Raw genomic sequence first — 22130 nt, forward strand, 5'->3', positions numbered from 1 at the left:
ATAGTTCCCAATCTCTCACTCCCGGTCGCTATTCTACCATTGTACCAACTGTATTGTGATAATGATAAGATCAAGGGAATGTGTGGCCAGCAGACATATTGGCATCAGAGACAGATTTCTTACAAGCTGCTGCATCGCTTCGGCTGATTGGTGAAAAAGGGAATTTCTGCGGAGGGTCCGCACTGAGGTCCGTAAAATAAATCAGGAGCTCGTCGACACCTGCGAGGCTTCACAGATGCCGTGTAAGGAAAGAGTCGATCGCAGCGGTCGATGGAAGAGAATCACAGAAACGCGCGCATGCAAATGGACGCATGTTCGCTGCCGTGCATCGGCGCCGAATCACATAATTGATCTTGGCTGTGGGACCGATGCATTAAACACTCAAGAGAGCCGCGGGTGCGAACCGAGTCACGAATCCGGGACGGAACAGACGCAAAGGAGTCCGTTCCCAAAACTGGACGTTCGAGTCGGTGGAGCGCGCCACGCTCCTCTCTCTTTCTGCTCATCCCCCCCCCCCCCCCCCGGGGATTATCTCAGCGATACATGACATGGCAGTTGCTGTTAAGCTACGCGTCCTCTCATTGCGTCCCGCTCAAGCTCATCTCTTATCGTTACCGCCTTCCTGGTGACGCGGGATGACGGGGTGACCGGCGAGCGTTCGGACGAGGGAGGGGCTGAGGCATTGCGTCGCCGTGGATCTATTCATCGGTCAACGGGGGTGGAGCGGGTCGCTCAATAGAAGTCATCAAATCGGAATCTTCTCAAGTATTGAGCTTCTTGCGTTAGCTTGGGGCTGGCAAATTCAACATCCAAACCAAGGGGCCAATGTGCAAAATCGATGCCAAATCCAGCATGTCAAGGACAGCCCAAAGTCGGCACGGGCCTGTTGCCACACCTCCGCTGCAGCAGGGGGAGTCGTTGTGCCCTCAGGATCAATTAACCGGCAGTACAACCCTGTCACAGATTGTCTGTGACGGTGATGATGGAAAGAAGTGCAATTTAATTTCTAAAAATTCCACGCAGATGGAGAACTGTGGGGATTGTAGATTGATTGTTGACATTACGGTGTAAACATAATCCTTTATTCATAAACCGCTCGTTTATTCTGACCTCAAGGGAATGTCGCCAAATGTAATTGATGAAAATCTGTGCGGTGCTTCTGATGAATATTGAAAGTAATTTGATTAAAGCAAATATTGAACTGACTAGATGTCAATAACAAATCCATTATTTTCTGCATATTAAGCTGAGTTAGTGGAATATGGTAAAAAAAAAAAAATGGATCTTCTGTCATCTTTATTCAACCTGACCTCATGCACTTTAACTGCTTACACTTGTAGCTCATACAGTTCATTTTGTCATACTAGTAGCATCCCAACTACTTCATGTAATAGCACTTGAACCGCATATTCCTCATGTAACTGCACGCTATGTTGGCTGCATGTTGACTAACCCCCTCCCCCCCTCCCATCTCCCTACAGCTGCAGCGTCTCAAGCGCTCTCTCTCTTTCAAATCGGTGATGCGGAGCAAGAGCATGGAGAACTTCTTCCTGAGGACCAACAGCGAGGCCCGCCTCCCGCCCGACTTCATCACCGACCCGCCGCCCCCGTCCCCGCCCCTCCTGCTGGAGTCCCCCCCGGCCGGCGACCGCTCCCCTTCCCTCTCCCCTTCCCTCAGCCCCAACCCCTCCCTCTGCTCCCACTCGCCCTCCCTGAGCCCCTCCCCGTCCCTGTCGTCCAAGCCCCCCGCCCAGCTCCGCCCCCTGAAGACGCACTGCTTCCAGGAGCACGTGTTCCGCCGGCCCACCCACTGCCAGATGTGCAAGCACATGATCGTGGGTAGGTCCTTCTCAGGCCTTCACCTGTCAATCGCCTGTGGCAGTGGCTCTAACTACAGGCGTAGGAGTACAGACAAGGCGCCAACACATAATGCTTAAGGGGGAATCGGTTGTTAGCATAACAAATAATAGCATCCTATTTTTCACTCCTGATGTCTTTGAAGGTGTTGAGAATCCATCCAGTCTTCTGTCTTTATCGGACCGGGGTCATGGTACACAATACTGAGTAATGAAGCCTGTGATAGTGTGTTGATAAATCTCTGATGTTCGTCAAAGTGATTCAAAGCTCCAGTTTCCCCCCTCCCGTTGTGTTATTTACCCATTCCTGCCCCACATTTCCTTTCTTTTTATCTCCTCATTATTATAAGTCGCTCTTCCCCTCCTGCTCCCTCCCCCCCCTGCTTTCGGCGCGCACAATTAAGAGCTCTGCTAGCCGCGGTCGGAAGCTTCGTCATCGACAGCTGAGTCACTGGGTACCTCAGCACCCCCGTCGCACAGGAAGGAGCTCTGTAAAAAAAGCGCTCTCCGTCGCTGTCCGCCGTCGTCTCGTCCCGTCTGCGCCGGCGGCTCTCCTTTTGAAGCGACGCTCTCATCGCCAGACGCGTCTTGATTAGCGCCGACGTTTCCTAACTGAGCTTCAGACGGCAGCTGCGTCCGTACGAAACTTATGTTCACGGGCAGCAATCCGTTATTAGCCTAACGAAGGGCTGCTTTTAATTTCCTTGGTTATTCGCGACCAGCTCACCAAGCATCGGACCACTTCAGCTGGTCACTTGCTGGCCTTCAGCCTTCCTCCATTCACGGCCACTTTTCGCCACACTTCCACCGGCCTCCTGTGGCTGCCTGGATTCAATTCAGTTCAATTAAGATCACTTACACTGGCACACCAATCTGTGACTGGCAATACCCCTGTCTTTAGCCAGTGAGTACATCATATACTCCAACCGGACCTCGCCGTTCTCGCTGTCTGGCTGTCCCGCCTCTTCAGGCACCCTTGAGCCACCATAGTTCTCTGCCTCCCTCCCCCGGCGGTGGAACGACCTTCCCCGGCGAGTCTGGAAGGCAAAATAACTGTTTTCCACCAGTATCAAAACACTCACCTTTTAGAGACTACACCTCAGTTACTGTTTCTGTTTAAAATAAACGAACCCTTATTTTGCCGGTCTCGAGGCACGCAAGGGTGGCAATTATTTGATTGTTACTTTGCCTCTCTCTCTCTCTCTCTCTCTAGTGGTGTTTGCTTACAGTGTGAAATGCTTTGCGTTCTAAGCTGCTTTGGCTAAATGACTAAATTCCATCCATCCTCCCATTTTCTAAACGGCTTACTTCTGTTCAGGGTCATGTGGGGGAGGGGGGGGGGAGGTTGGAGCCTATCCCAGCATACATTGGGTGGAAGGCAGGAGTTGGCAGGCACCCTGGTCAGGTCACCAATCCATCGCAGGGTCCACACACCATTCACTCACATTTAAATGACTGAACTGTGAAATAGTAATTGTCACGTAGGAAGGTAATCTCCATTCCAGCATGTGTTCCATAATCTGTATAAGTCTCAGTGAAACTGCGAGATCCCTTTGAAAGAACAGACTCTATGCTGTTCTCCCCATCCTTCACCCAGACTGAATACAGCAAAAACAACCCCCCCCCTTCCCATATGTGCGTAGTAACATGGCCCTCTCTCCCTCTACAGGTAACTCCAAACAGGGCCTGCGCTGCAAAGCTTGCAAGCTGGGGGCTCACCTGTGGTGCTCGTCGGAGCTATCCCAGCAGCCCTGCAATGGCAAGGTGAGTCCCCCCCACGACCGTGGCTCCTACGGAGCTCACGCACTGGAAACAGCCCCTTGGCCGAATGAAAGCTCGGACTAGCTGCATAGCAAGAACTGTGCACAACACCAGCTACAGTCACTAGCTTACATTAGGGATAGCTAGTGCTCGTGGTACAGATGGAGCCATGCTGCCTGCTACACATTGCTGAGTAACCGTTGACTGAGTTCACTAAATTTCCTCTGTTGTCTGTAGACCTGTGGTTTCTCAGCTGGAACAGTGAGGGTGCAGGTAGGCGATTGGTCACAGCGAAAGAACAAGAAATAGTATAAAAAACTGGGACAATGGCCAGATAACAAAAAAAGAGGGCTCTATTGAATCACTTCTGAGAGAACAGAGGGGTGAAGGAGCTTGGGAGCCTTAATTAAAAAATAACTGAAATTCCCCTCCTGTCTCCGTTCAGCTTGAAGTGGTTTTAAGATGTTAGCACACAAACGCTTTAAAAAAATGTTGAAATTATCTCCATGAAAGAACCAGAGCACTGGAATTTATATTTTCAGGGATGTGTGGGGCGGCCCATGTGTAGCTATGGTGTTAAGGGGCTTTTGAAAGGAGTAGGGACTGCCTAAAAAGACTGAGAGGACTGAGAGGGAAATCGAATAGAGTATCGAAGGGAACTGGAGATTGAGAAGGAGAGAGGGAGAGGCAGAGGAAGAGTGAGAGAGAGCGTGAGAGACAGAGAGAGATCTTTAATTCTCTTTTATTCTAGCACTCAAAGGAGACAATTTTTTAGTACTCAAAATTTCACAGATTCTAAGAGCAAAAAAACCGATAGAAACAACAAATAAAATGTTTTTTTTATTATTTTCATGAGAGTGCATGAAAGAGGGAGCGAGAGGAGGGAAAGAGAGAGAGCGTGCGAGAAGGGGAGAGAGAGGGTGAGTGAGAGAGAGTGAGGGTGGGGCAAGAGGCAATCATAGGGGGAGAGGTAGAGCGTTATCTGTGATGGGCTGGAAATGGCGTGCGGTGGCGGGGACAAAGAGACAGGAGAGAGAGAGAGGCCTGTATCGTCACCGACGGCCTCTTTATTCCCCTTCGGTTCGTCACAGGCCCCGACCACACGCTCCCCTCCTCTCCCCTCCTCTCTCCCCTCTTCCCCTCTCCCCTCCTCTCCCCTCTTCCCCTCTCCCCTCCTCTCCCCTCTTCTCCTCTCCTCTCCCATTCAGTCAGCTGGAAAATCCGTATCTCTCCCCTACCAGCTGCCAAAGCCTGATTCGGTGTGAAATTCCTTGCGCGTGCCCGCCCGCCCGGGCGCGCCGTGGCTCCGCCCCCTCCGCAGCCACCCCTGCGTCCGTCACTCACGGTCGCGTGCAACGCGCAGCTCAGCAGAACGCCACTCAGCGCACCTGTGTGACCGATTACTTAGCCATTTTTTTATACTTGCGCGTTTAGCCACCTGCGTTCTGTGCAATGAGGGCTTTGAGTGCGATACAGGGCTGGGTAGCCTTTCTGAAGCTGTGAGAGTGAAATGTAGGGGCGCTGCAGTTGGCCAGGGTGGGGGGTGGAGCAGAGGGAGGGGGCTTCCAATGGTAGGCTTTCTGCTCCTGGCTCCATTTTGGCTCACCCCGTCTGAACCATCGGCTGCCTGCGGTTTCCCATGGCTCGGGTAGCTCAGGGATGGTCCATTAAGAGGCGCGGCCGATCCCCCGCTGGGCCTGCCCGTGCCCTCAGCCTCCGAGATAGACGGCCAGCAAGAGGTTTCTGAGCCGGGCTCTGTGCTGGCGGCGCCCAGCCATAGCGAGCGGTCATTATCGTCCCCTCCTCCGCGTTTCCTTAACGTTTTTCGGGCCTGTGTGACAGGCGAGCCCGGCCAGGAGAGGCAGCGAACAGAGGAACGACCGCAATAACTCAGCGGTGCCAGGCTCCTGCTCCTATCGGAAAGTTGTCAGCGACAAACAGAAATGGCAAAAAAAATCTCTTTTTATTGGCTTTCCTTCATTGTCGGCCGGACGGGCGCCGCGCAGTCCCGTCGAAACAAGGAACGAACGGTGCGGCGGCCGTCCCGACCGGCTCTGAGCCCGGTGAGTCATGAAGCCGCATAAAGGCGCGCTTTAATGAAAATAGCACCTTACCCAGTTCCGCGAAGCCCTCGGCCTTAAATAATTCACGCTCCGTTAAAGGGCACGGTTTTGTGTTGCACGGCGGGCGGGTAGCTGCCGCGTGCCGCTAGCGAGCCGAGCGCATTGTGCCCGAGCCGCGCCCGAGAACGGCGGCTAGCCGAGAGGAGCTCGCGCGGCATAGCTGTACGAGCCGACGCCCGCGGCGCAAAAAGGACGAGCCTCGTTCCGCGCGGACCCGACCTTTTCCCGGACCCGGCGCGATCGCGGGCGTCCAGGAAAGAGCGGGTCCTCCCAGGGGAGCCCCCGCAGGGCCGGGGGGGGGGGAAGCGAGCTCGGGTTGCCTGAATGCTCTTCACGCCCACTTCCTGTAAAACAATCGGCGGGAGAGCGCTCGCGGCGTCGCTGGGGAGGGCTCGGGCGCCCTCGGTTTCGTTCGCTCGGCGTGAGAAAGCGCGGAGGCTTCCGGAAGCCTGGTCGCACGGCTTTAGGAAGGGCCATAAAACACCGAGCCCAGACTCGGCGGCGGATTAAAAAAAAGGATGAACGCGGCGCGCCGAGGACGTGACGGACGCCTTCGCCCGATTTGCCGCCCTCAGCAAAGAGGAGGGGCTGCTGGGGATAATCTTCCTCCCGTAACAGAGCTTCCTGCTCGTGTATGGGAATCTAATGCCAATAGGCTGTCAGCGCGGGGAGATGAAGTCGCAGGATTCTGTACCTGTATTGCGGGTCGCGGGAAGAGGTGGGACGGAGAGGGACACGAGGGCAGCGGATTTGGATTATTAGTGCTAGAGTCGGGGAGGAGTCTTGGCCCAGAGTCTCAGTTTATTCAATTGCTGACTTATCCAGGATCAGTGAATAATTGTCAGGCATCACACTTTCAGGCATCAAACTTCTGTCCACACCCAAATTTTTGCTGGACAGAAATTTGGAAATGTTTGACATTTTTCAGTGCATGGAACGCATGATGAAAATCTCGAAAGATCACATTTTAAAGGCATATTCGCCAAAATGCAAAATCTTAGCTTAGCTTAGATAGAAGTCTTAGCTGAAATTCACATTCACTGTAAAAGCTTGTATGTTCCCCCACCCTGCCTGTAGGGGGTGTTGCAAAGGAGGTTTAACGGTTTATTGCTGTAAGAATACCTGGCTACTTGCATTCCAGGGGATAAAACAGCCTGTCCCCATCCACACAAAGGCCAAGGGCAGGTGTGTTCATTTATTTTATGTACACCTTTGTGTTAGGCTTTGGGTCAGAGCATTAATCCTGCAGAAGACCCACCATTTTGTTTTTTGTTTTTCAGGGAGAATACCTACTAGTATAAGTCTTCTGCAGGGCCTTCTTTGGCCTGTTTTTTGCTCTGGGCAGTTTCATAACAAGACATACATGTAATCATATGTGTTTTGTGTTTTGGTTTGTTTGTTTCCTTGTGTCTTATCATTTGTAATAAACATTTTAATTACATTTAGGGGCACCTTGTTTTTCAGCACCTTGTTTTGTGTTTGGCATATGGGTTTTGTTTCTTATGTCCAAATGGCGGTCTCCCAATATGACTCGGGTGGATTTTGGCACAAAATCCAAAGCAATGACTGAAACTTGTTTCCACGATAACGAGGACATCTTGGCCAAGGCTGTTCCACGCACCCAACCTGTGATGTCGTGTTGACTGTAAAATGGCACGCATTGTTAAAAATAATCCACTCTTGTGCGTTTGTGTTAAAATAAACCCTTTCATAATAAGCGCGTGCTATATTTTACCTCTCCTTCCTGTGACAAAAGCATCGTGCGAAAACAAACGGCATTGTGTCGATGTGGTTATGATTTCGCGCTGAAAAGAACATTTCTAAGTACCGCGAAACATTCCGAAAATACTTCATAAACCCCCAAGGAGTAAATCTGATGCAGTAAATAGAACAGCGGACCCTCTGTATGCAGAAGGGCTATGCGGCACAGCACAAAGCAGACAAAAAGAGATAGCTGCCACGTGTAATGTGCGTGCCTTTAACGTCGCGGGGGAAATAGCTACGAGCTCGTTATTTCGGCTGAGGTGCAGACCGGCGCCTCTCAAAAAAGCCAGCTTTAAAGAACTGAACTGAGGATAAAAAGGGAAAATAATGAAGCACTAAAAATCTTGTTTGGGTCTTTGACGGGTTCTTGAAGGTTTGTGTTCAGGAATAGCAAGGTTTTGATATATTTTTGCTTTGTTTGGTGTTTTTTTTTCTTTTATGACGAACAGGGTTCATACTCACTCCTCCACAGAAGTGTAAGTCTGTCATCGTGCCCTAAATTAGTCGCACTTTATAGTACAGCATTAGTGCAATATTAGTCACCTAGCGTGGATTAGTTTGAGTTGTAGCTAGGTCATTTTTTCGTATAGTAGTTGTAATCTGTGTGTACAGTTAATCTTGGTGATTAATGCAAGTACCCTTTGAAACTAGTATTTTAGACTTTTTTCCATTACCATTAAAAATATCTTTGGTAACACATTCAATACCAATTGTACAATTATGATGCATTTGTAAGGAATTAGAAAGCTACTATAGTGCAGCATAAGCGCAGTTATAAAAACATATAATGAGTCATAGTGCCCTATATCAATTTTCTCAATGCATTTCAAAGAATTATTAAATATTGCAAAAATGGTGCTATTGTTCAGTTTGTTTCTGCCTGGGCTAGTAAACGATGGGCCATAAATAGATTATTTCACTTTTCCAAGACATTTTATTTTGAGTTGTCTAAAATACTCAATATGCTTATTTGAGCAATTGTGTCGAGTGGCCGTACATTGATAATGAAACGCTTCGAGTTCAGCTTAGCCAACCAGATTTGAGTTCACTATCTCCCTGACAACCACCGTCTCTGGTCATGGAGTGGCTGGGTCAGTCTGCCATTTGCATAAACATTACCTGGAAGCCCAGTCTCCTTTTTCGTACGGCACTCAGTGTCTGCCACTTGAAGATGACAATTTGACAGTTCATACCCTCAAGATGTCACACAGCTCAAATGGAGTTTGAAATGTGATAGAACACAAATGACTGACTCCCGCTGAAGCAGGTATTCATAGTCTGTGCTCATCTCTCCGCTTTCCCCTCTCTCTCTCTCTCTCTCTCTATCCTTCTTTTCCTCCTCCTTCCTCCTCCCTTCTTAGTCCGGAGCCTTCAAGCGGAACTTCAGCTCGCCGCTGCTGGTCAACGATCAGCTCGGGGTGGTTCAGGAGGCTCCCGCCATCCAAGGTAGGACCGCCGAAATGACCTCCGCCTTTCGGAAAGCCCCCGCGGCCTGCGTCACCCGCGCCAGATCCCGTCCCCCTTCTGGGCTGACCTGGGTCAAATACGTCTTTTTTAATTTTCTTTTTATTCAAATACTTTTCTACGCTTTACTGATCTTGTCTGGTGTGTTGGAACCAATGAAATAGTCTCAAAAAGTGCAAGCCCCCGCCTTCTGGTCATATTGGCAGCCTCAATTACACCAGGCAAGATCGATAGAGCACAGAAAAGTATTTGTATCCGAAACAAACACGCGTTTGACCCAGGTCTGCTTCTGGGAAGCCATTACCCCGGCCTGCCCGCCTGACGGCCCTGCTCCCATAACTCACGCCGCGCTCCTCGGGCTCCGTAAACTCATCCGTCTGCCGAGGCTGCGCTTCCCGTTCCCCGCGCTAATCCGACCAGCGCCGCTGAGGCGTCTGGGTCAGCCCGCGCCTCCTCCCTCCCCTGACTGTCGCACCCCTGAGGGAAGCATGCGCCTCCTCCCTCCCCTGACTGTCGCACCCCTGAGGGAAGCATGCGCCTCCTCCCTCCCCTGACTGTCGCACCCCTGAGGGAAGCATGCGCCTCCTCCCTCCCCTGACTGTCGCACCCCTGAGGGAAGCATGCGCCTCCTCCCTCCCCTGACGTCGCACCCTGAGGGAAGCATGGCCTCCTCCCTCCCCTGACCGTCGCACCCCTGAGGGAAGCATGCGCCCTCCTCCCTCCGTCCACCCTGGGAGCTGCGCCCTCCCTCGCCTACGACCACCCTGAGGGAAGCATGCGCCCCTCCACGCCCTGCCGCCTCCTCCCTCCTGACGCGCACCCTGAGGGAAGCATGCGCCTCCTCCCTCCCTGACGTCGCACCCTGAGGGAAGCATGCGCCTCCTCCCTCCCCTGACCGTCGCACCCCTGAGGGAAGCATGCGCCTCCTCCCTCCCCTGACCGTCGCACCCCTGAGGGAAGCATGCGCCTCCTCCCTCCCCTGACCGACGCACCCCTGAGGGAAGCATGCGCCTCCTCCCTCCCCTGACCGTCGCACCCCTGAGGGAAGCTGCGCCTCCTCCCTCCCTGACGTCGCACCCTGAGGGAAGCATGCGCCTCCTCCTCCCCTGACTGTCGCACCCTGAGGGAAGCATCGCCTCTCCCTCCTGACGCGCACCCTGAGGGAAGCTGCGCCTCCTCCCTCCTGACCGTCGCACCCTGAGGGAAGCATGCGCCTCCTCCTCCCTGACTGTCGCACCCTGAGGGAAGCATGCGCCTCTCCCTCCCTGACCGCGCACCTGAGGAGCAGCGCCTCCTCCTCCCTGACCGACGCCTCTGAGGAAGATGCCTCCCGCCGGATGTGCACTGAGAAGGCTCCTCTGCCTGCGTCGCACCTGGGTGAGTGCGCGTCGCTCGCTCCTGACGTCGCCCTGAGCATCGCCTCTCCCTCCTGCGTGCACCTGAGTGAAGCATGCCTCTCCCTGCGTGCCCTGAGGAAGCGCTCTCCTGGATGTGCCTGAGGAGTGTGGCTCTCTCCTGGTCGTAAAGGCTTCCTGCGTGATGATGGGCAGCGTCAGTGTGGTGCAGGTGGCTGCCGTGCGTGCGGCGTGTCGGTGCTTGCTCGCGTGCCAGTGGGGGCGTGTATATATGCAATGCGTCTGATGCTGGTGCAGGGCTAGGCTATTGGTGGGATGTGCGTGGTTGTTTGCTTGTGTTGTGTGTGCGTGCGTGTGCATGTGTGTGTCCATGCATGTATGCGTGTGTGTGTGTGTGTGTGTGTGTGTGTGCGTGTGTGTGTGTGTCTGTGTGTGTGTGTGTGTGTGTGTGTGTATGTGCGTGCGCGCGTGTGTGTGTGCGTGCATGCATATATGTGTGTGTGCGCGCGCGTGTGTGTGTGTAGAGGCTGCTGCAGGGAAAGGGCGTGTGGACCCGGTGTACGAGGCCCTGCGCTACGGCACGTCTCTGGCGCAGATGAGCCGCTCCAGCATTGGCAGCATCTCCGAGTCGCCCACCCCCAGCATGGTGAGCAGGCCCCGTCAGCACCGTACCGTGCCCTGGCACACAGCATGCTTTCAGCCAACCACAGGAAGGCTGAAGCATCACTCTCCCTTTCTCTCTCCCTCCACCCCTTATTCTGCCCCCTTTTGCCTCTGTTCACTGCAGGGAGAGGGCGGTGAAGAGAAGGTGGAGAGCAGCCAGCCTCAGATTGTGGAGGAGGAGACCGTCCAGGAGCCGGAGGGTAGGTCCCATCTTGGAGCCCCACTGTCTCCCCCTGTCTGGCCCTCTATCCCAGACCTCAGCCCTCCCCATGCAAGTGACATCACGCCTCCATGGCAGAAGGGCGCTACGGCTCTTTGTACTTATATACGTGGCAGAGAGGGCTGTGCGCTCGCTGTGTGCTCTGCTGTAGTGTTGCTCCTGAAGTGTGAGGCGGGGCTTTTCCCGCGGACCTCAGGGGAGGTCATTACTACAGGAAGTCGGGGAGCCAATTAGTCCCGTTATAACACAAGTGCACAGATCTGAGGTCAGGACACTTCCTGTCTCTCAGACAGTGCCGAGTATAGCCTCTGACGGTGTGTGCTGTCACCTCTGTCCCATTCGCTGAAGTATCCCCATCATCGGGCACCCTGTACACCCATCACTTATAGAGACGGGGCTCCACTAATGAGACAGGCTGGAGGGTCTGTGTACTAGAGGCGTGTGCTCATTACATAGGATGTGGGCATGTTTGTGTGTGTGTGTGGGTGTGTGTGTATGTGTGCGTGCGTGTGTGTGTGTGCGGGTGCGTGTGTGTGTACGTGTGTGGGTGGGTGTCTACGTGCATGTGTGGGTGTGTGCGTGTGTGTGTGTGTGTGGGTGGGTGGGTGTGTGCGTGGGTCCGTGCGTGTGTGTGTGCGCGCGTGTGTTATGTCTCTACCTTGGTGTGTGGGGAGAGAGCGTTTCTTTGATTCATCTTGTGATTTTCCTGAGAGATGTGACCTCTCTCTTCCCCCCTCTCGTCTCTCTCTCTCTCTCTCTCTCTCTCTCTCTCTGACTGCACAGTGCTCACACCCCCAGAGTCTGAGGACCAGCTCAGTCTGAAGGTATGACATATCCCTCCTTCATTCTCTTCTTTCATCTTTCATCTGTGTGTATTTTTAATGGTGCAGAAATAAAGCTGCTATTATCTTTGTTTAGACAGGCAATTTGAAGTGGCCCAAATCTGATTTCTTCACATACCTGATATGTGCCTGATATTTTCATTGAAGTACAAACAGCAAATAATCACGTGGAATCAGATATTTTCCATTCCAATTTGGACCACATTTCTGTGTGTCCTAAATCTGGCAATTTCACTTGTTTCTGTCCTGTCATATCTGATTTTTTTGCATTCACAAGTGATTTTTTCACAACTCCTCAGGTAAGACAGTGTTCAGGTACACCAGCATTTCATTTAAAGAACTGCGTAGTTTGTTTAAACACACAAATCCAATTTGGCCACTTTTTTGTGTGACGTTTCCCAAAATGACTGTATTTGAAAGACAATTTATGCCTGCTGTCTAAACAAAGCCTTTTCACCGTTTCATAGTAAACAACATGATTGTGTTAAATGTGGCTTGTGTTTGTGATTTATTAATAAGCCTTTCACTTGGAATACTTTTCACCTTTTCGAGTGTTATTTCCTGTGAGAGCGCAGTGCAGCTATAATCGCATGATTGCTCTCTATCGCCAAGTTCATTTTCCCCCAATCAGTTTGTTGAAGTGCAATCAGTTTTATTTTGGTGACTCTAGATTTGATCTCATTTAAACAACAGGGGATTCTGAAAAAAAAGTCAGTTGCGAGATTGGAACTCATCTGAAAAACTAATTTCACATAAAGAGAAGGTTGCTCAACCTTTTTTCTTCCAGTTTATATTCCGTATAAGATTTCTTTATTTTCCAATAATTATTTTGCAGGGATTATTATTTTCCTAGATGGGACTGTAGAACTGGTCTCAGATGCATTATATCTGAAAGTGGACAACCAGGAAGGAAAACATAACCCTGGGCCAAATTCAGCTAGTTTAATGAACACCTGGAGCAGACTGTATGGAGCAACAGAGCTACCATCAATCATTTAACTCACAGGAAGGGGATCGCAGCCATTTTAACCTTACATTCATACATAGATAACTGTATAAATCACTGTTATTAATCAACTTTTCTCAGAGAAGATTACTATTTTTTTTTTACCAATCGACAGCCAAGTTGAAGTTAATCGATATTGTGCCCGAAGATAAAGCTACGGACTTTTATTTTCATTTAATTTTGACCATTCGGACACATTTCTAATTGAGACTGACAGCCTGGTGAAATGGCGGCTTTTACACGACGGCAGTGCACTAACGGCGCGTCCTTACTTGTGCTCCGGGTGCAAGCTGAGGCCGCTGGGTCTCCCCCGCCGTACGCCATTGATTATCCGTGCTCCCCGCGCCGCGAGAGCGGGCTACAGCGGGGGCGGAGCGGGGCTGTTTGTCTGACCTTTCGCGTGTCCGCCTCCGGTCTGGCCCCGCGGAGGACGGCTATGCAGGAGTTTAGGACCCCGCTGCGGCCCGAGATAAAAATGCTCTCGTAAAAAACAGCCTCGGCTTCATTTCGTGCCCTGCCTTATTAGGTTATGCGTATTAAACGCTGACGGTTGTGAAACCTAGGTGATAATTCAGGAAAAGTTGTTTACAAAATGGCGTATACTGTCGGCATAGGCAAACTTGAATTTGAATTTTCTAGTGGTTAATATAAATAGGAAAATGAGTTAAGGGCGTTTTTTCCCCCTTCAGCATTTTATTTGTTGACACAACATAACATGTAATGTGGGAATATTGTATTGTGAACCCTATATCAGGATACAAATCATATCATGCACTGAATGTATTGTCTCATGCCTACTATATATCTAACATTCATATTTTTGCATCTATAATATTCTCATGTTTATCATTTTTGTTTATAATATACATTACAAGGTGAACAGTTACATTTGTTTACAAATGATAAATTATAGCTCTTGAACTCATTCCTGGAGAAGCTGGCAAATTTGGACCAAAGACAGTGATTTTTCTTCCAGCTGGCTTCTCTCTGAATGTGCGGGTGCTGTTGAGGAGTGTTTGCATATATCAGGGACCCATGGCTTTCTGCTTCGTTGATTGGTCCTCAGAATATAGCAGACGAGCGGGACTGTCTGCTACTTCTGTTCCGCTCCGTTTAGTCATTCTGAGGCATGACTCAGCTGTAAACTGCGGTGCTGATTCATGGGTGTATTTCGATAACAGACGTGTCAGGCCGCTAAAGGTCGCATTTGATTTGCTGCCGGTTTCTGTCCCGCGGCACACATTTAATAGCAAAAAAAAAAAGAATATATTGTAACTCTCCGCTAGCTTTCTGAGAAACTCGAGACCAGTTCGTTCCAGCACTTCATACACTGCTGGGTACATTACACCCACAGGAAGCACCATTTGCTGCCGCCTGCTCGCTACATACCTCACCTTTGACCTTGCCTACTCTAAACCTGCCCAGTTAATGTATAGCGTCAATAACAAAAAACCCTCTTGAGGCTCAGTACAGTGGTACTGAAATTAATTTGGTACAAGCAGCCTTGCTTTTGTCCAGAACCCTCTGGATTCCTACATTTGCGGCTCATAAGGCTCTACACTTTCATCTTTTTTTCTCTCTCAGCTATATTTCAGCTTCCTCTGAAAGGTAAATAGGTATTGTCTCTCACCTTCGCTAACAATAAAGCCAGTAAAATGAAACTTTCCTGGGGTACTGCTGAGGTTGGGAAGGTTGTGACATGGAGCATTTCAAATAGATGCAATGTATAAGATGAACACTACTTAATAAAAGCCTGAATAAGTGGAACTAGGAGGATAATAAAATGGCCGTGACATTGACGGCTGTGTCTGTCTTTCTGACTTCAGGCTCCGAAGCGGATTGAGGTTCACACGGTCCACACGTACGTGGCGCTCTACAAATTCCTTCCTCAGGAGAAAAACGACCTGGAGTTGCTGTAAGTGACGCCCGTGTGTTCTCATGTGTCTCATTGTCTTTCTGTGTCCGTAGCACCCTTTCACACATGCAGCCTTTCCCACAAATCTTCTGCAACTGTACCGTGTAGGGGTTACGTGTGACGGACAGCCGGAGATGGCATTCAGTTTGCCATCTCAAGCACTCAGTAATGACATTACCGGACTAAACACACAAAAACTATGCTGTTTCTTACTACTACAAAAAGCAAGAAAGCCCACAGAGCATGTACACAAAATTATTTTCTACCCTAGTAACAGCGCTTTGTCACGTTGCAAGTCTATGTCATATAGTCATACACAAGTTCCCCTAGGTGTATGTATATTAAAATATGGCAGGTTGTCAGTTGTTATTATTAACTTTTTCTTTATGAGCAAGCTGCTTAGCAAACATCAGCTAGCTTTTCTGCCTAGTAAGTATTTGACATACCCTTGTTAAACAACGGATGTTACTGGCGTCTTCACATGAATGTACGATTGACTTGACAAAAAAGACATTTTGATTGTGTGAAAGCGACTTCTGTGTACCCATGCCCATCACTGTGTCCCTCCATGTGCCTGTGGTTCTGTGGTTCTGTGTGTGTGTGCGCACATGCATTTGTGCGTCTGTGTGTGAATCTTCCTGTAAAAATTTCACCGTCGACACAGCCTTAAGGAATAGCAAGTCGCGAGAGTAAGTGTCTGGGCCCAGGACATCAAGCATTTATTTGTGTTTGGCGTCTTAGCGAAACTCCGCTATTGGAACTAGAAACGATAAGGAGAGGTAGCGGTGGGGAGAGAGATACATACGTAAGCGGGAGAAAAATGAATGAAGAGGCGGGAAGATGAAAGGAAGATACCCGGAGATGGATAAACCAGTGAATAAGAAGCGTAGCTCCAGAGGGGGGGGAAGGAGAGGGGACGGTGTTGCGAAAGAAGAGCGGGAGGGGTAGAGAGATAGGACGCAGGAGGGATGGGGTGGAGAGGGGCGGGGCAGGCGTAGACCGCAGCGGTGAGTCGGCGAATGAGCTGCGGGCGCCAGGTCGCTGTTTCGCACCATCTGGCTCCACACTAGGGGCCGTGAGGGGACCGGGCCCCCCGTGCGTAGCACATGTTCGACATGGACAGGCAGCTGTGTCTCAGAGCGCGACGAAAAGTCAATCATCAGAATGCCGCCCGCGTATCGCGGCTACAAACTTTTAATACCGCTATATAAGATAAGCGCCTTATGCATGCAAGTGTCATATCAAACGCTCCAACGTAGCACTTCGTTTTTCAAGGACATATGAAAAATAGATGTTCTGGGCTAACCATTGTTACTTCAAGGTATATGTAAGTACATACAGGGAGCTCCATAGTGTTTGGGACAGGGCATGTTTTTTGTTGATTTGTCTCTGTACTTCACAATTTTACAATTTTATATTTGTAATCAAACAATTCACAAGTGGTTGAAGTGCACATTCTCAGCTTTTATTTACGGATATTTTGGATCTTGGCCAGTTCCTTTTGACCTCCACGCTTTGCTCTTGCCATCACTCTGATACCAGTGCATCTTGGTCTCATCTGACCACAAGAACTCTGCAGACTATATTAGCTTCTTTGTAGCAAACTGTAACCTAGCCATTGTGTTTTTTGGCTAACTAGTGGTTTGCAACTTGACATGTAGCCTCTGTAGTTCTGTTCCTGAAGTGTTCTGTGGATAGTAGTCACTGACACATCCATGCCTGGCTCCTGAAGAGTGTTACTAATCTGTCGGAAAGGTGTTTGGATGTGTTTCTTCATTGTGATGAGAATTCCTCAGTCATCCCCTGTGGAGGTCTTCCTTGGCCTACCAGGCCCTTTGCTATTACTGACCTTACCAGTGATCTCTTTTTTTCTTAGTGATGTTTCAAACATTTGGTTTTGGTAAGCCTAAGGTTTAGCCTATCTTCTATGGCTGTTTTTTTTTCTTATTTCTCAGGCTCATAATGGCTTCCTTGACTTTCATTGGGATGACTCCCGGTCCTCATGTTGACAAATTCCAATAACAGACAAGCAATTGAACACACCTGACAAATCAGAAACACCTGCAAAGCCATTTGTCCCAAACGCTATGGTGCCCTGAAATGGGGAGGGGTTCTGTACAAAACGTGCAGAATGTTCTGCTCACTATATACAGTCCATTCCATATAGGTTCTCCATATATTTGACCTTATATTTGCTAGGGTCAGGTCAACGTATCAGATAACATATTGACGTCAGCATTAGGCACACGGGGGAGAGGCCGAGCTCTGTAATGTGACTTGATTGAATGTGGACAGAGGAATTGCAATGACCAAAGACCTCAGTTCATAAACAAGGCAGTGCAGGTACTTAAAAGGTTGTTGTCATCGATTTCGCCCGTCCTTTAGTGGAGAAGTTTGCCAAACTGGAATCTCTGGGGCCGGAGGTAGAAATTAGACTGGGAGAAGATCGATCACCTCCAGTCAGAAATGGCCTAATTGCAAGTGGCATTGAATGCTCCTGTTCCCCCACGTCCTGGAAGAGGGAACGATGCATTCTGTTTTGAGCCATCTCCAGGGTTACGAAGGCCCACGTTGTTTGAAAATCGTTGGTCTTTGTGCTTATTCCCACAATAAAGCCTCCTCTCTCTCTCTCTTTCTCTCTCTCTCTCTCACTCACCCAATCCCTTATCACCCACTCCACACACCTCATTCTCCCACCCCCCCACCACCTTTTTTATCTCCCTCTTTCCTTCCTCTGTATTTGTGACGTTCCTTCTCAGGCCTGGTGATCGTGTGCAGGTCATTGATGACTCGAATGAAGATTGGTGGAAGGTGGGTAGAAAGACTTCCTCACACGCCGTTTCATTTAATGTTTTATATATCAACGGATAGATAAACACTGTGTGTGTGTGTGTGTGTGTGTGTGCCTGGCAGACATGTCCCACATCCAATATATCATAAATCACAGACATGATAAAAAAAAATTAAATCTGCTTGTCATGGAAGGCACTTGGAGAGAGAGTGGATTAATATAATGGGCTTTTAAAAAATGCTTTGACCTGGAATGACATTTCATGAAAGTTTAATGAACCCCAGTCATTCATTTTTTTAAAGGTACTTTTACTGATGGAACGGTCGTGAATTGAATCAGAGTGGAAGCAAACGTAACTTCACTCACAGGCAGAGAAACACTGACAGAAACACACATGTAGACACGCCATCATTGAAGTGCTCAGTTTTGACCCAGTATAAAAATGAGAGAGAACAGCCGCCAGTTAAACTAGCCCACTGGACAGGAGTCAAATATATGAATTTTCACCGAAGGTTAAAGGTGGTCTGTTTACTTCACAGGGTAAATGTGGAGACAGGGTGGGCTTCTTCCCTGCCAACTTTGTCCAGAGAGTGCGCCCTGGCGAGCGTGTGTGGAGAGTCACCCAGGCCTTCTACGGGAGCCGGGAGAAAGGCCAGATGACTGTGAAGGCGTCCCAGGTGAGCACACGGAAATAAGGAAACGAGCACATGCACGCATGTTCATGCACACATGTTAGCATACGTGCGTTACCATTCCTGTTATTCTCTTTTGTATTGTATTCTCTTGCAGTTCTCTGATAGGTCTCTTGGTCTCATAAACTCCCCTCCATATCTGTGACTTATCTCTTTATCCATGACTCTTTTATGTATCTGTGATTCTTCTTCTGTGACTCTTCTCTGTCTGAATTTTCTCTGTATCTGTGACTCTTCTTCTGACTCCTCTGTGTATGTGACTCTTCTCTATATCTGTGACTCCCTTCTTAATCCATGACTCTTTTCTGTATCTTTGATTCTTCTCTATATCTGTGACCTCTCTCTGTGTCTGACTTATCTCTGTATCTATGACTCTTCTTCTGTGACTCCCCTATGTATCTGTGACTCCTCTCTTTGTCCATGACTCTTCTCTGTATCTGTGACTCTTCTGTGACTCCTCTCTGTGACTGTGACTCATCTCTTTTCCGTATCTCTCTGTTCTGTCAGATCTGCGTGGGGAAGAACGAGGACAACGACGGCTTCCTGAAGCTCACCAGCGGGAAGAAGAGAGGCCTGGTCCCCAACGAGTCCCTGGAAGAGATCTGAGCACCCTGCGCGATCCATTTCCCGCCTGCCCCCCCCACCCTGAAAACCACAGGTTTTACCCTGCGCAGGGCAGGACACCCCCCCTTACAGTCCCACCCCAAAAGCCTGAACCCCACCACGCTCACGGGGGGAAAACGGTGGGGTGCCGGCGGGGCAGCTCGGAGTCCCCAAACCTTGGAGCTGTTAGAGAAGAGGTGCAGCCGAACCCTGCTGCCCCTCGCTTGCCCCCCCACCCCCCAGCAGTGACGTTGCACCCCGCACTTCTGCAGTGAAAGACACTGGGCAGCGGGAAATTGGGCAGAGCGCTACAAGGCTAGCTTGCCCGCGGGGCCCCTCGCACCCCCCGCAGCTTCTCCGACGGCAGGAAGGACAGTCGCCTTTTTTCAGGGACCGTAGGAGGCCTCCAGCTCTCACGGCCGCCCGCCGCTTCGCCGCCAGGCTGCCGGAGGGAAGCAGCTGGACCTGCGGAGCGGCCCTGCAGATTTCCGGGAGGGGGTCTATTCATTTAAGTTCGGCTTTCTTCTCTGACCTCCGTCATCGGTGGCGTGGCCTTCTTCAGGACACAAACCTGCTCATGCAGCTGGGACAGAAGGGGGACTGCGGGGGGGGTACTGTGACACCCAACCAAAAGCCCTCATGTCGTTTCATGGGGATGTAGCAGTCTAGCACCTGAGACTAAGTGCTCCTTAGCATGTGTTTTATTTCCGAAAATAGGTTTTTCTCGGGGTCCGCGGTACGCTTGTCCCCGGACCCACTGGAACCTCAGGTCTTGCCTTTCTTGTTAATAGCAATCAAACTAATTTAGCACACGGAGGTGATGGGGAAGACTGTAATGCTGGCGGAGAGAAGAGAGTCTTTTGTGTCTTTTCGTATGTCGCACTTGTGGAAAATCCATTGCCTCCTCCGTATATGGGCACAGGGACCAGGTGCATGGGGAAATGAAACCATATTCCACCAGTCACTCTGTCTCACAACACGCAGATGCTATAATGAGAAATAGAGAGTATAGGACTGGCCCATCCGGGCATGAGGGGGGTGGAGTGGCTCCGATACACAGCCCATGTCCTGCGTTTCTTTACGACAGAAGTGTGGAAACGGCGGTGGGTTTTCTGTGCTAAAGTGAATGTACCGTCTGTGAGTCTGTGTGCACCTGTGTATTCTGTGCGTCCCTCGTCACGCCCCGTTAGGGCCTCTCCTCCCCGTGTCCTTCCCCGCAGCCCAGGGCTGGGACTCTTTCCAGCTTCATTTAGACTCCAGCAGCTCGGCTCGCTGTGTCCATCTGTGTCCGCTTTTCCCTCGGGCGCCGCAAGGGTACCCAAACACACAGGACCGCAAGGGCTCAAAGACCACACAGCTCAAAGACCACACTGCTCAAAGACCACACTGCTCAAAGACCACACTGCTCAAAGACCACACAGCTCAAAGACCACACTGCTCACTGTCACACAACGCAGTCACACTGCTCACTGTCACACTACATACTGTCACGGCATAGTCACACTGCTCACTATCACACAGCATACTGTCACACATTCACACTATTACATAGTCACACTGTCACACAGCATACTACCACACAGTACACAGTCATACAGCTCAAAGCTATACAGCACACTGTCACACTGTACACAGTCACACCGTTACATAGTCACACAGCATACTACCACACAGTACACAATCACACAGCTCAAAGCTATACAGCACACAGTCACACTGTTACATAGTCACAGTCACACAGCATTGTCACACAGGATAGCTTGAACACCACACCACACCGCCTGGGTTCACACAGCACAGACCCAACGACACAGGCCCGATGCAGCCAAGCCGCACTGATGCAGTCACACAGTTCAGAAGCAGCCATGCTGCCCCGCCCAGACGCACCCAGAAACAGACAGAAAGACAACACAGCACAACGAGGAATATAATGCACTCGAGTATTCACCAAGGACATCCAGCACAGCCAAGACAATGGTATTTACAGATTCGGATGACATCATTCCTTATATCATTTTGTCACTCAATACCACACTCAGTGTCTACTTTGAGAGGTCGGACTGTTCCCCTTCCATTAATTCCTGAGGAAGAGAGCGAGTAGGGTGAGTTTCAGCATAGGGAGAGCAAGCAGGATAAGTTTCAGCATGCACGGGGGCCATTAAAGACTGCGAAGAGAGATCCTGTCAGTCGGCACAAGCATATACCACGTGCTTGGACACAACAATGCATGCATAGCACATGCACACACGATAGCAGCCACAGCGGCACTTTGTCCACCAGACAAATGGAAAGCTGGCTGTCAGCCCCTGTACCGTACAGTAAAGGAGAACAACTGGGTATGGGAAACGAGAAACAGGCTCTTCGATGCACCCTGTCAGGCAGGCCGGCCTTTGAATGTAATGCAAGGATGAGGTTGCCAGGTGTTAAGAGCGATGCAGGCCTTTGGACAGATCTACTTTGTGTTCAGTTCAACTGTGGAGTCAAAACGGAGAACTGGCAGCCAGTTTGTTTGTAGGGGCACCCGACACAAGGCAGCCAACATTCTGCGTTCCCTACAACAACCCAGTAACATAGTACATTTCAGCAGAAGTTTTATTTGGTTGGTCCTTAATTTTTTTTTTACTATTTTCATCAGTCCTTGGGATCTCCATGAAGAATACTTGAGTTTCAGAAGGTTTTAGTGTTCTGAGCGTTTCTGGGCACGGAACAGTTAAAAATTTGGACTCCTCCGTTACAGGTGGGCATTGACTCTGATCTGGAGCTCGGCTCCGGCCCCATTATGTAATCGGATGCTGCATTAAAGGAGCCCTGCTGTTACACCTCGTCGCCCTGCAGGAACACCAGGGTCCGTCTGGGTCAGGACGGGTCGTGCCTCTTTGCTTTCTCGGGGACGGATCCTACCCCCCTCCTTTGCTGAAACCTGGACAAGATGTGATCTGTGTGAACCCCTGATGCGGAAAGAGAGAGATATAGTGAGATGGCGGTGTGAACCTGTGATGCAGAAAGAGAGAGATATAGTGATGAGGGCAGGGGGGGGAGGTGGGATGCAGAAAGAGAGAGATATAGTGATGAGGG

At 50.2% G+C, this 22130-nt stretch overlaps 1 protein-coding gene across 4 annotated transcripts in view; it reads left to right on the forward strand.

Moving 5' to 3' along the window:
* LOC135247920 (SH3 and cysteine-rich domain-containing protein 2-like) overlaps window positions 1-21710 on the forward strand; it is a 44909-nt gene extending 23199 nt beyond the window's left edge. For 2 of the 4 annotated variants that reach the window (XM_064321903.1, XM_064321902.1), the window contains exons 2-12: window positions 1482-1839; window positions 3526-3620; window positions 7954-7980; window positions 8866-8950; window positions 10848-10969; window positions 11111-11186; window positions 11990-12030; window positions 14881-14969; window positions 17729-17780; window positions 18300-18437; window positions 18960-21710. In XM_064321903.1, coding sequence (XP_064177973.1) covers window positions 1482-1839; window positions 3526-3620; window positions 7954-7980; window positions 8866-8950; window positions 10848-10969; window positions 11111-11186; window positions 11990-12030; window positions 14881-14969; window positions 17729-17780; window positions 18300-18437; window positions 18960-19058 — 1182 coding nt within the window. In that variant the 3' untranslated portion in view covers window positions 19059-21710. The remainder of the gene's footprint in view (window positions 1-1481; window positions 1840-3525; window positions 3621-7953; window positions 7981-8865; window positions 8951-10847; window positions 10970-11110; window positions 11187-11989; window positions 12031-14880; window positions 14970-17728; window positions 17781-18299; window positions 18438-18959) is intronic. The other 2 variants (XM_064321905.1, XM_064321904.1) reach the window with 1 other exon arrangement.
* The last annotated feature ends 420 nt before the right edge of the window (window positions 21711-22130 follow it).

The sequence above is a fragment of the Anguilla rostrata genome, chromosome 2 (assembly GCF_018555375.3).
Source record: "Anguilla rostrata isolate EN2019 chromosome 2, ASM1855537v3, whole genome shotgun sequence".
NCBI lineage: Eukaryota > Metazoa > Chordata > Actinopteri > Anguilliformes > Anguillidae > Anguilla > Anguilla rostrata.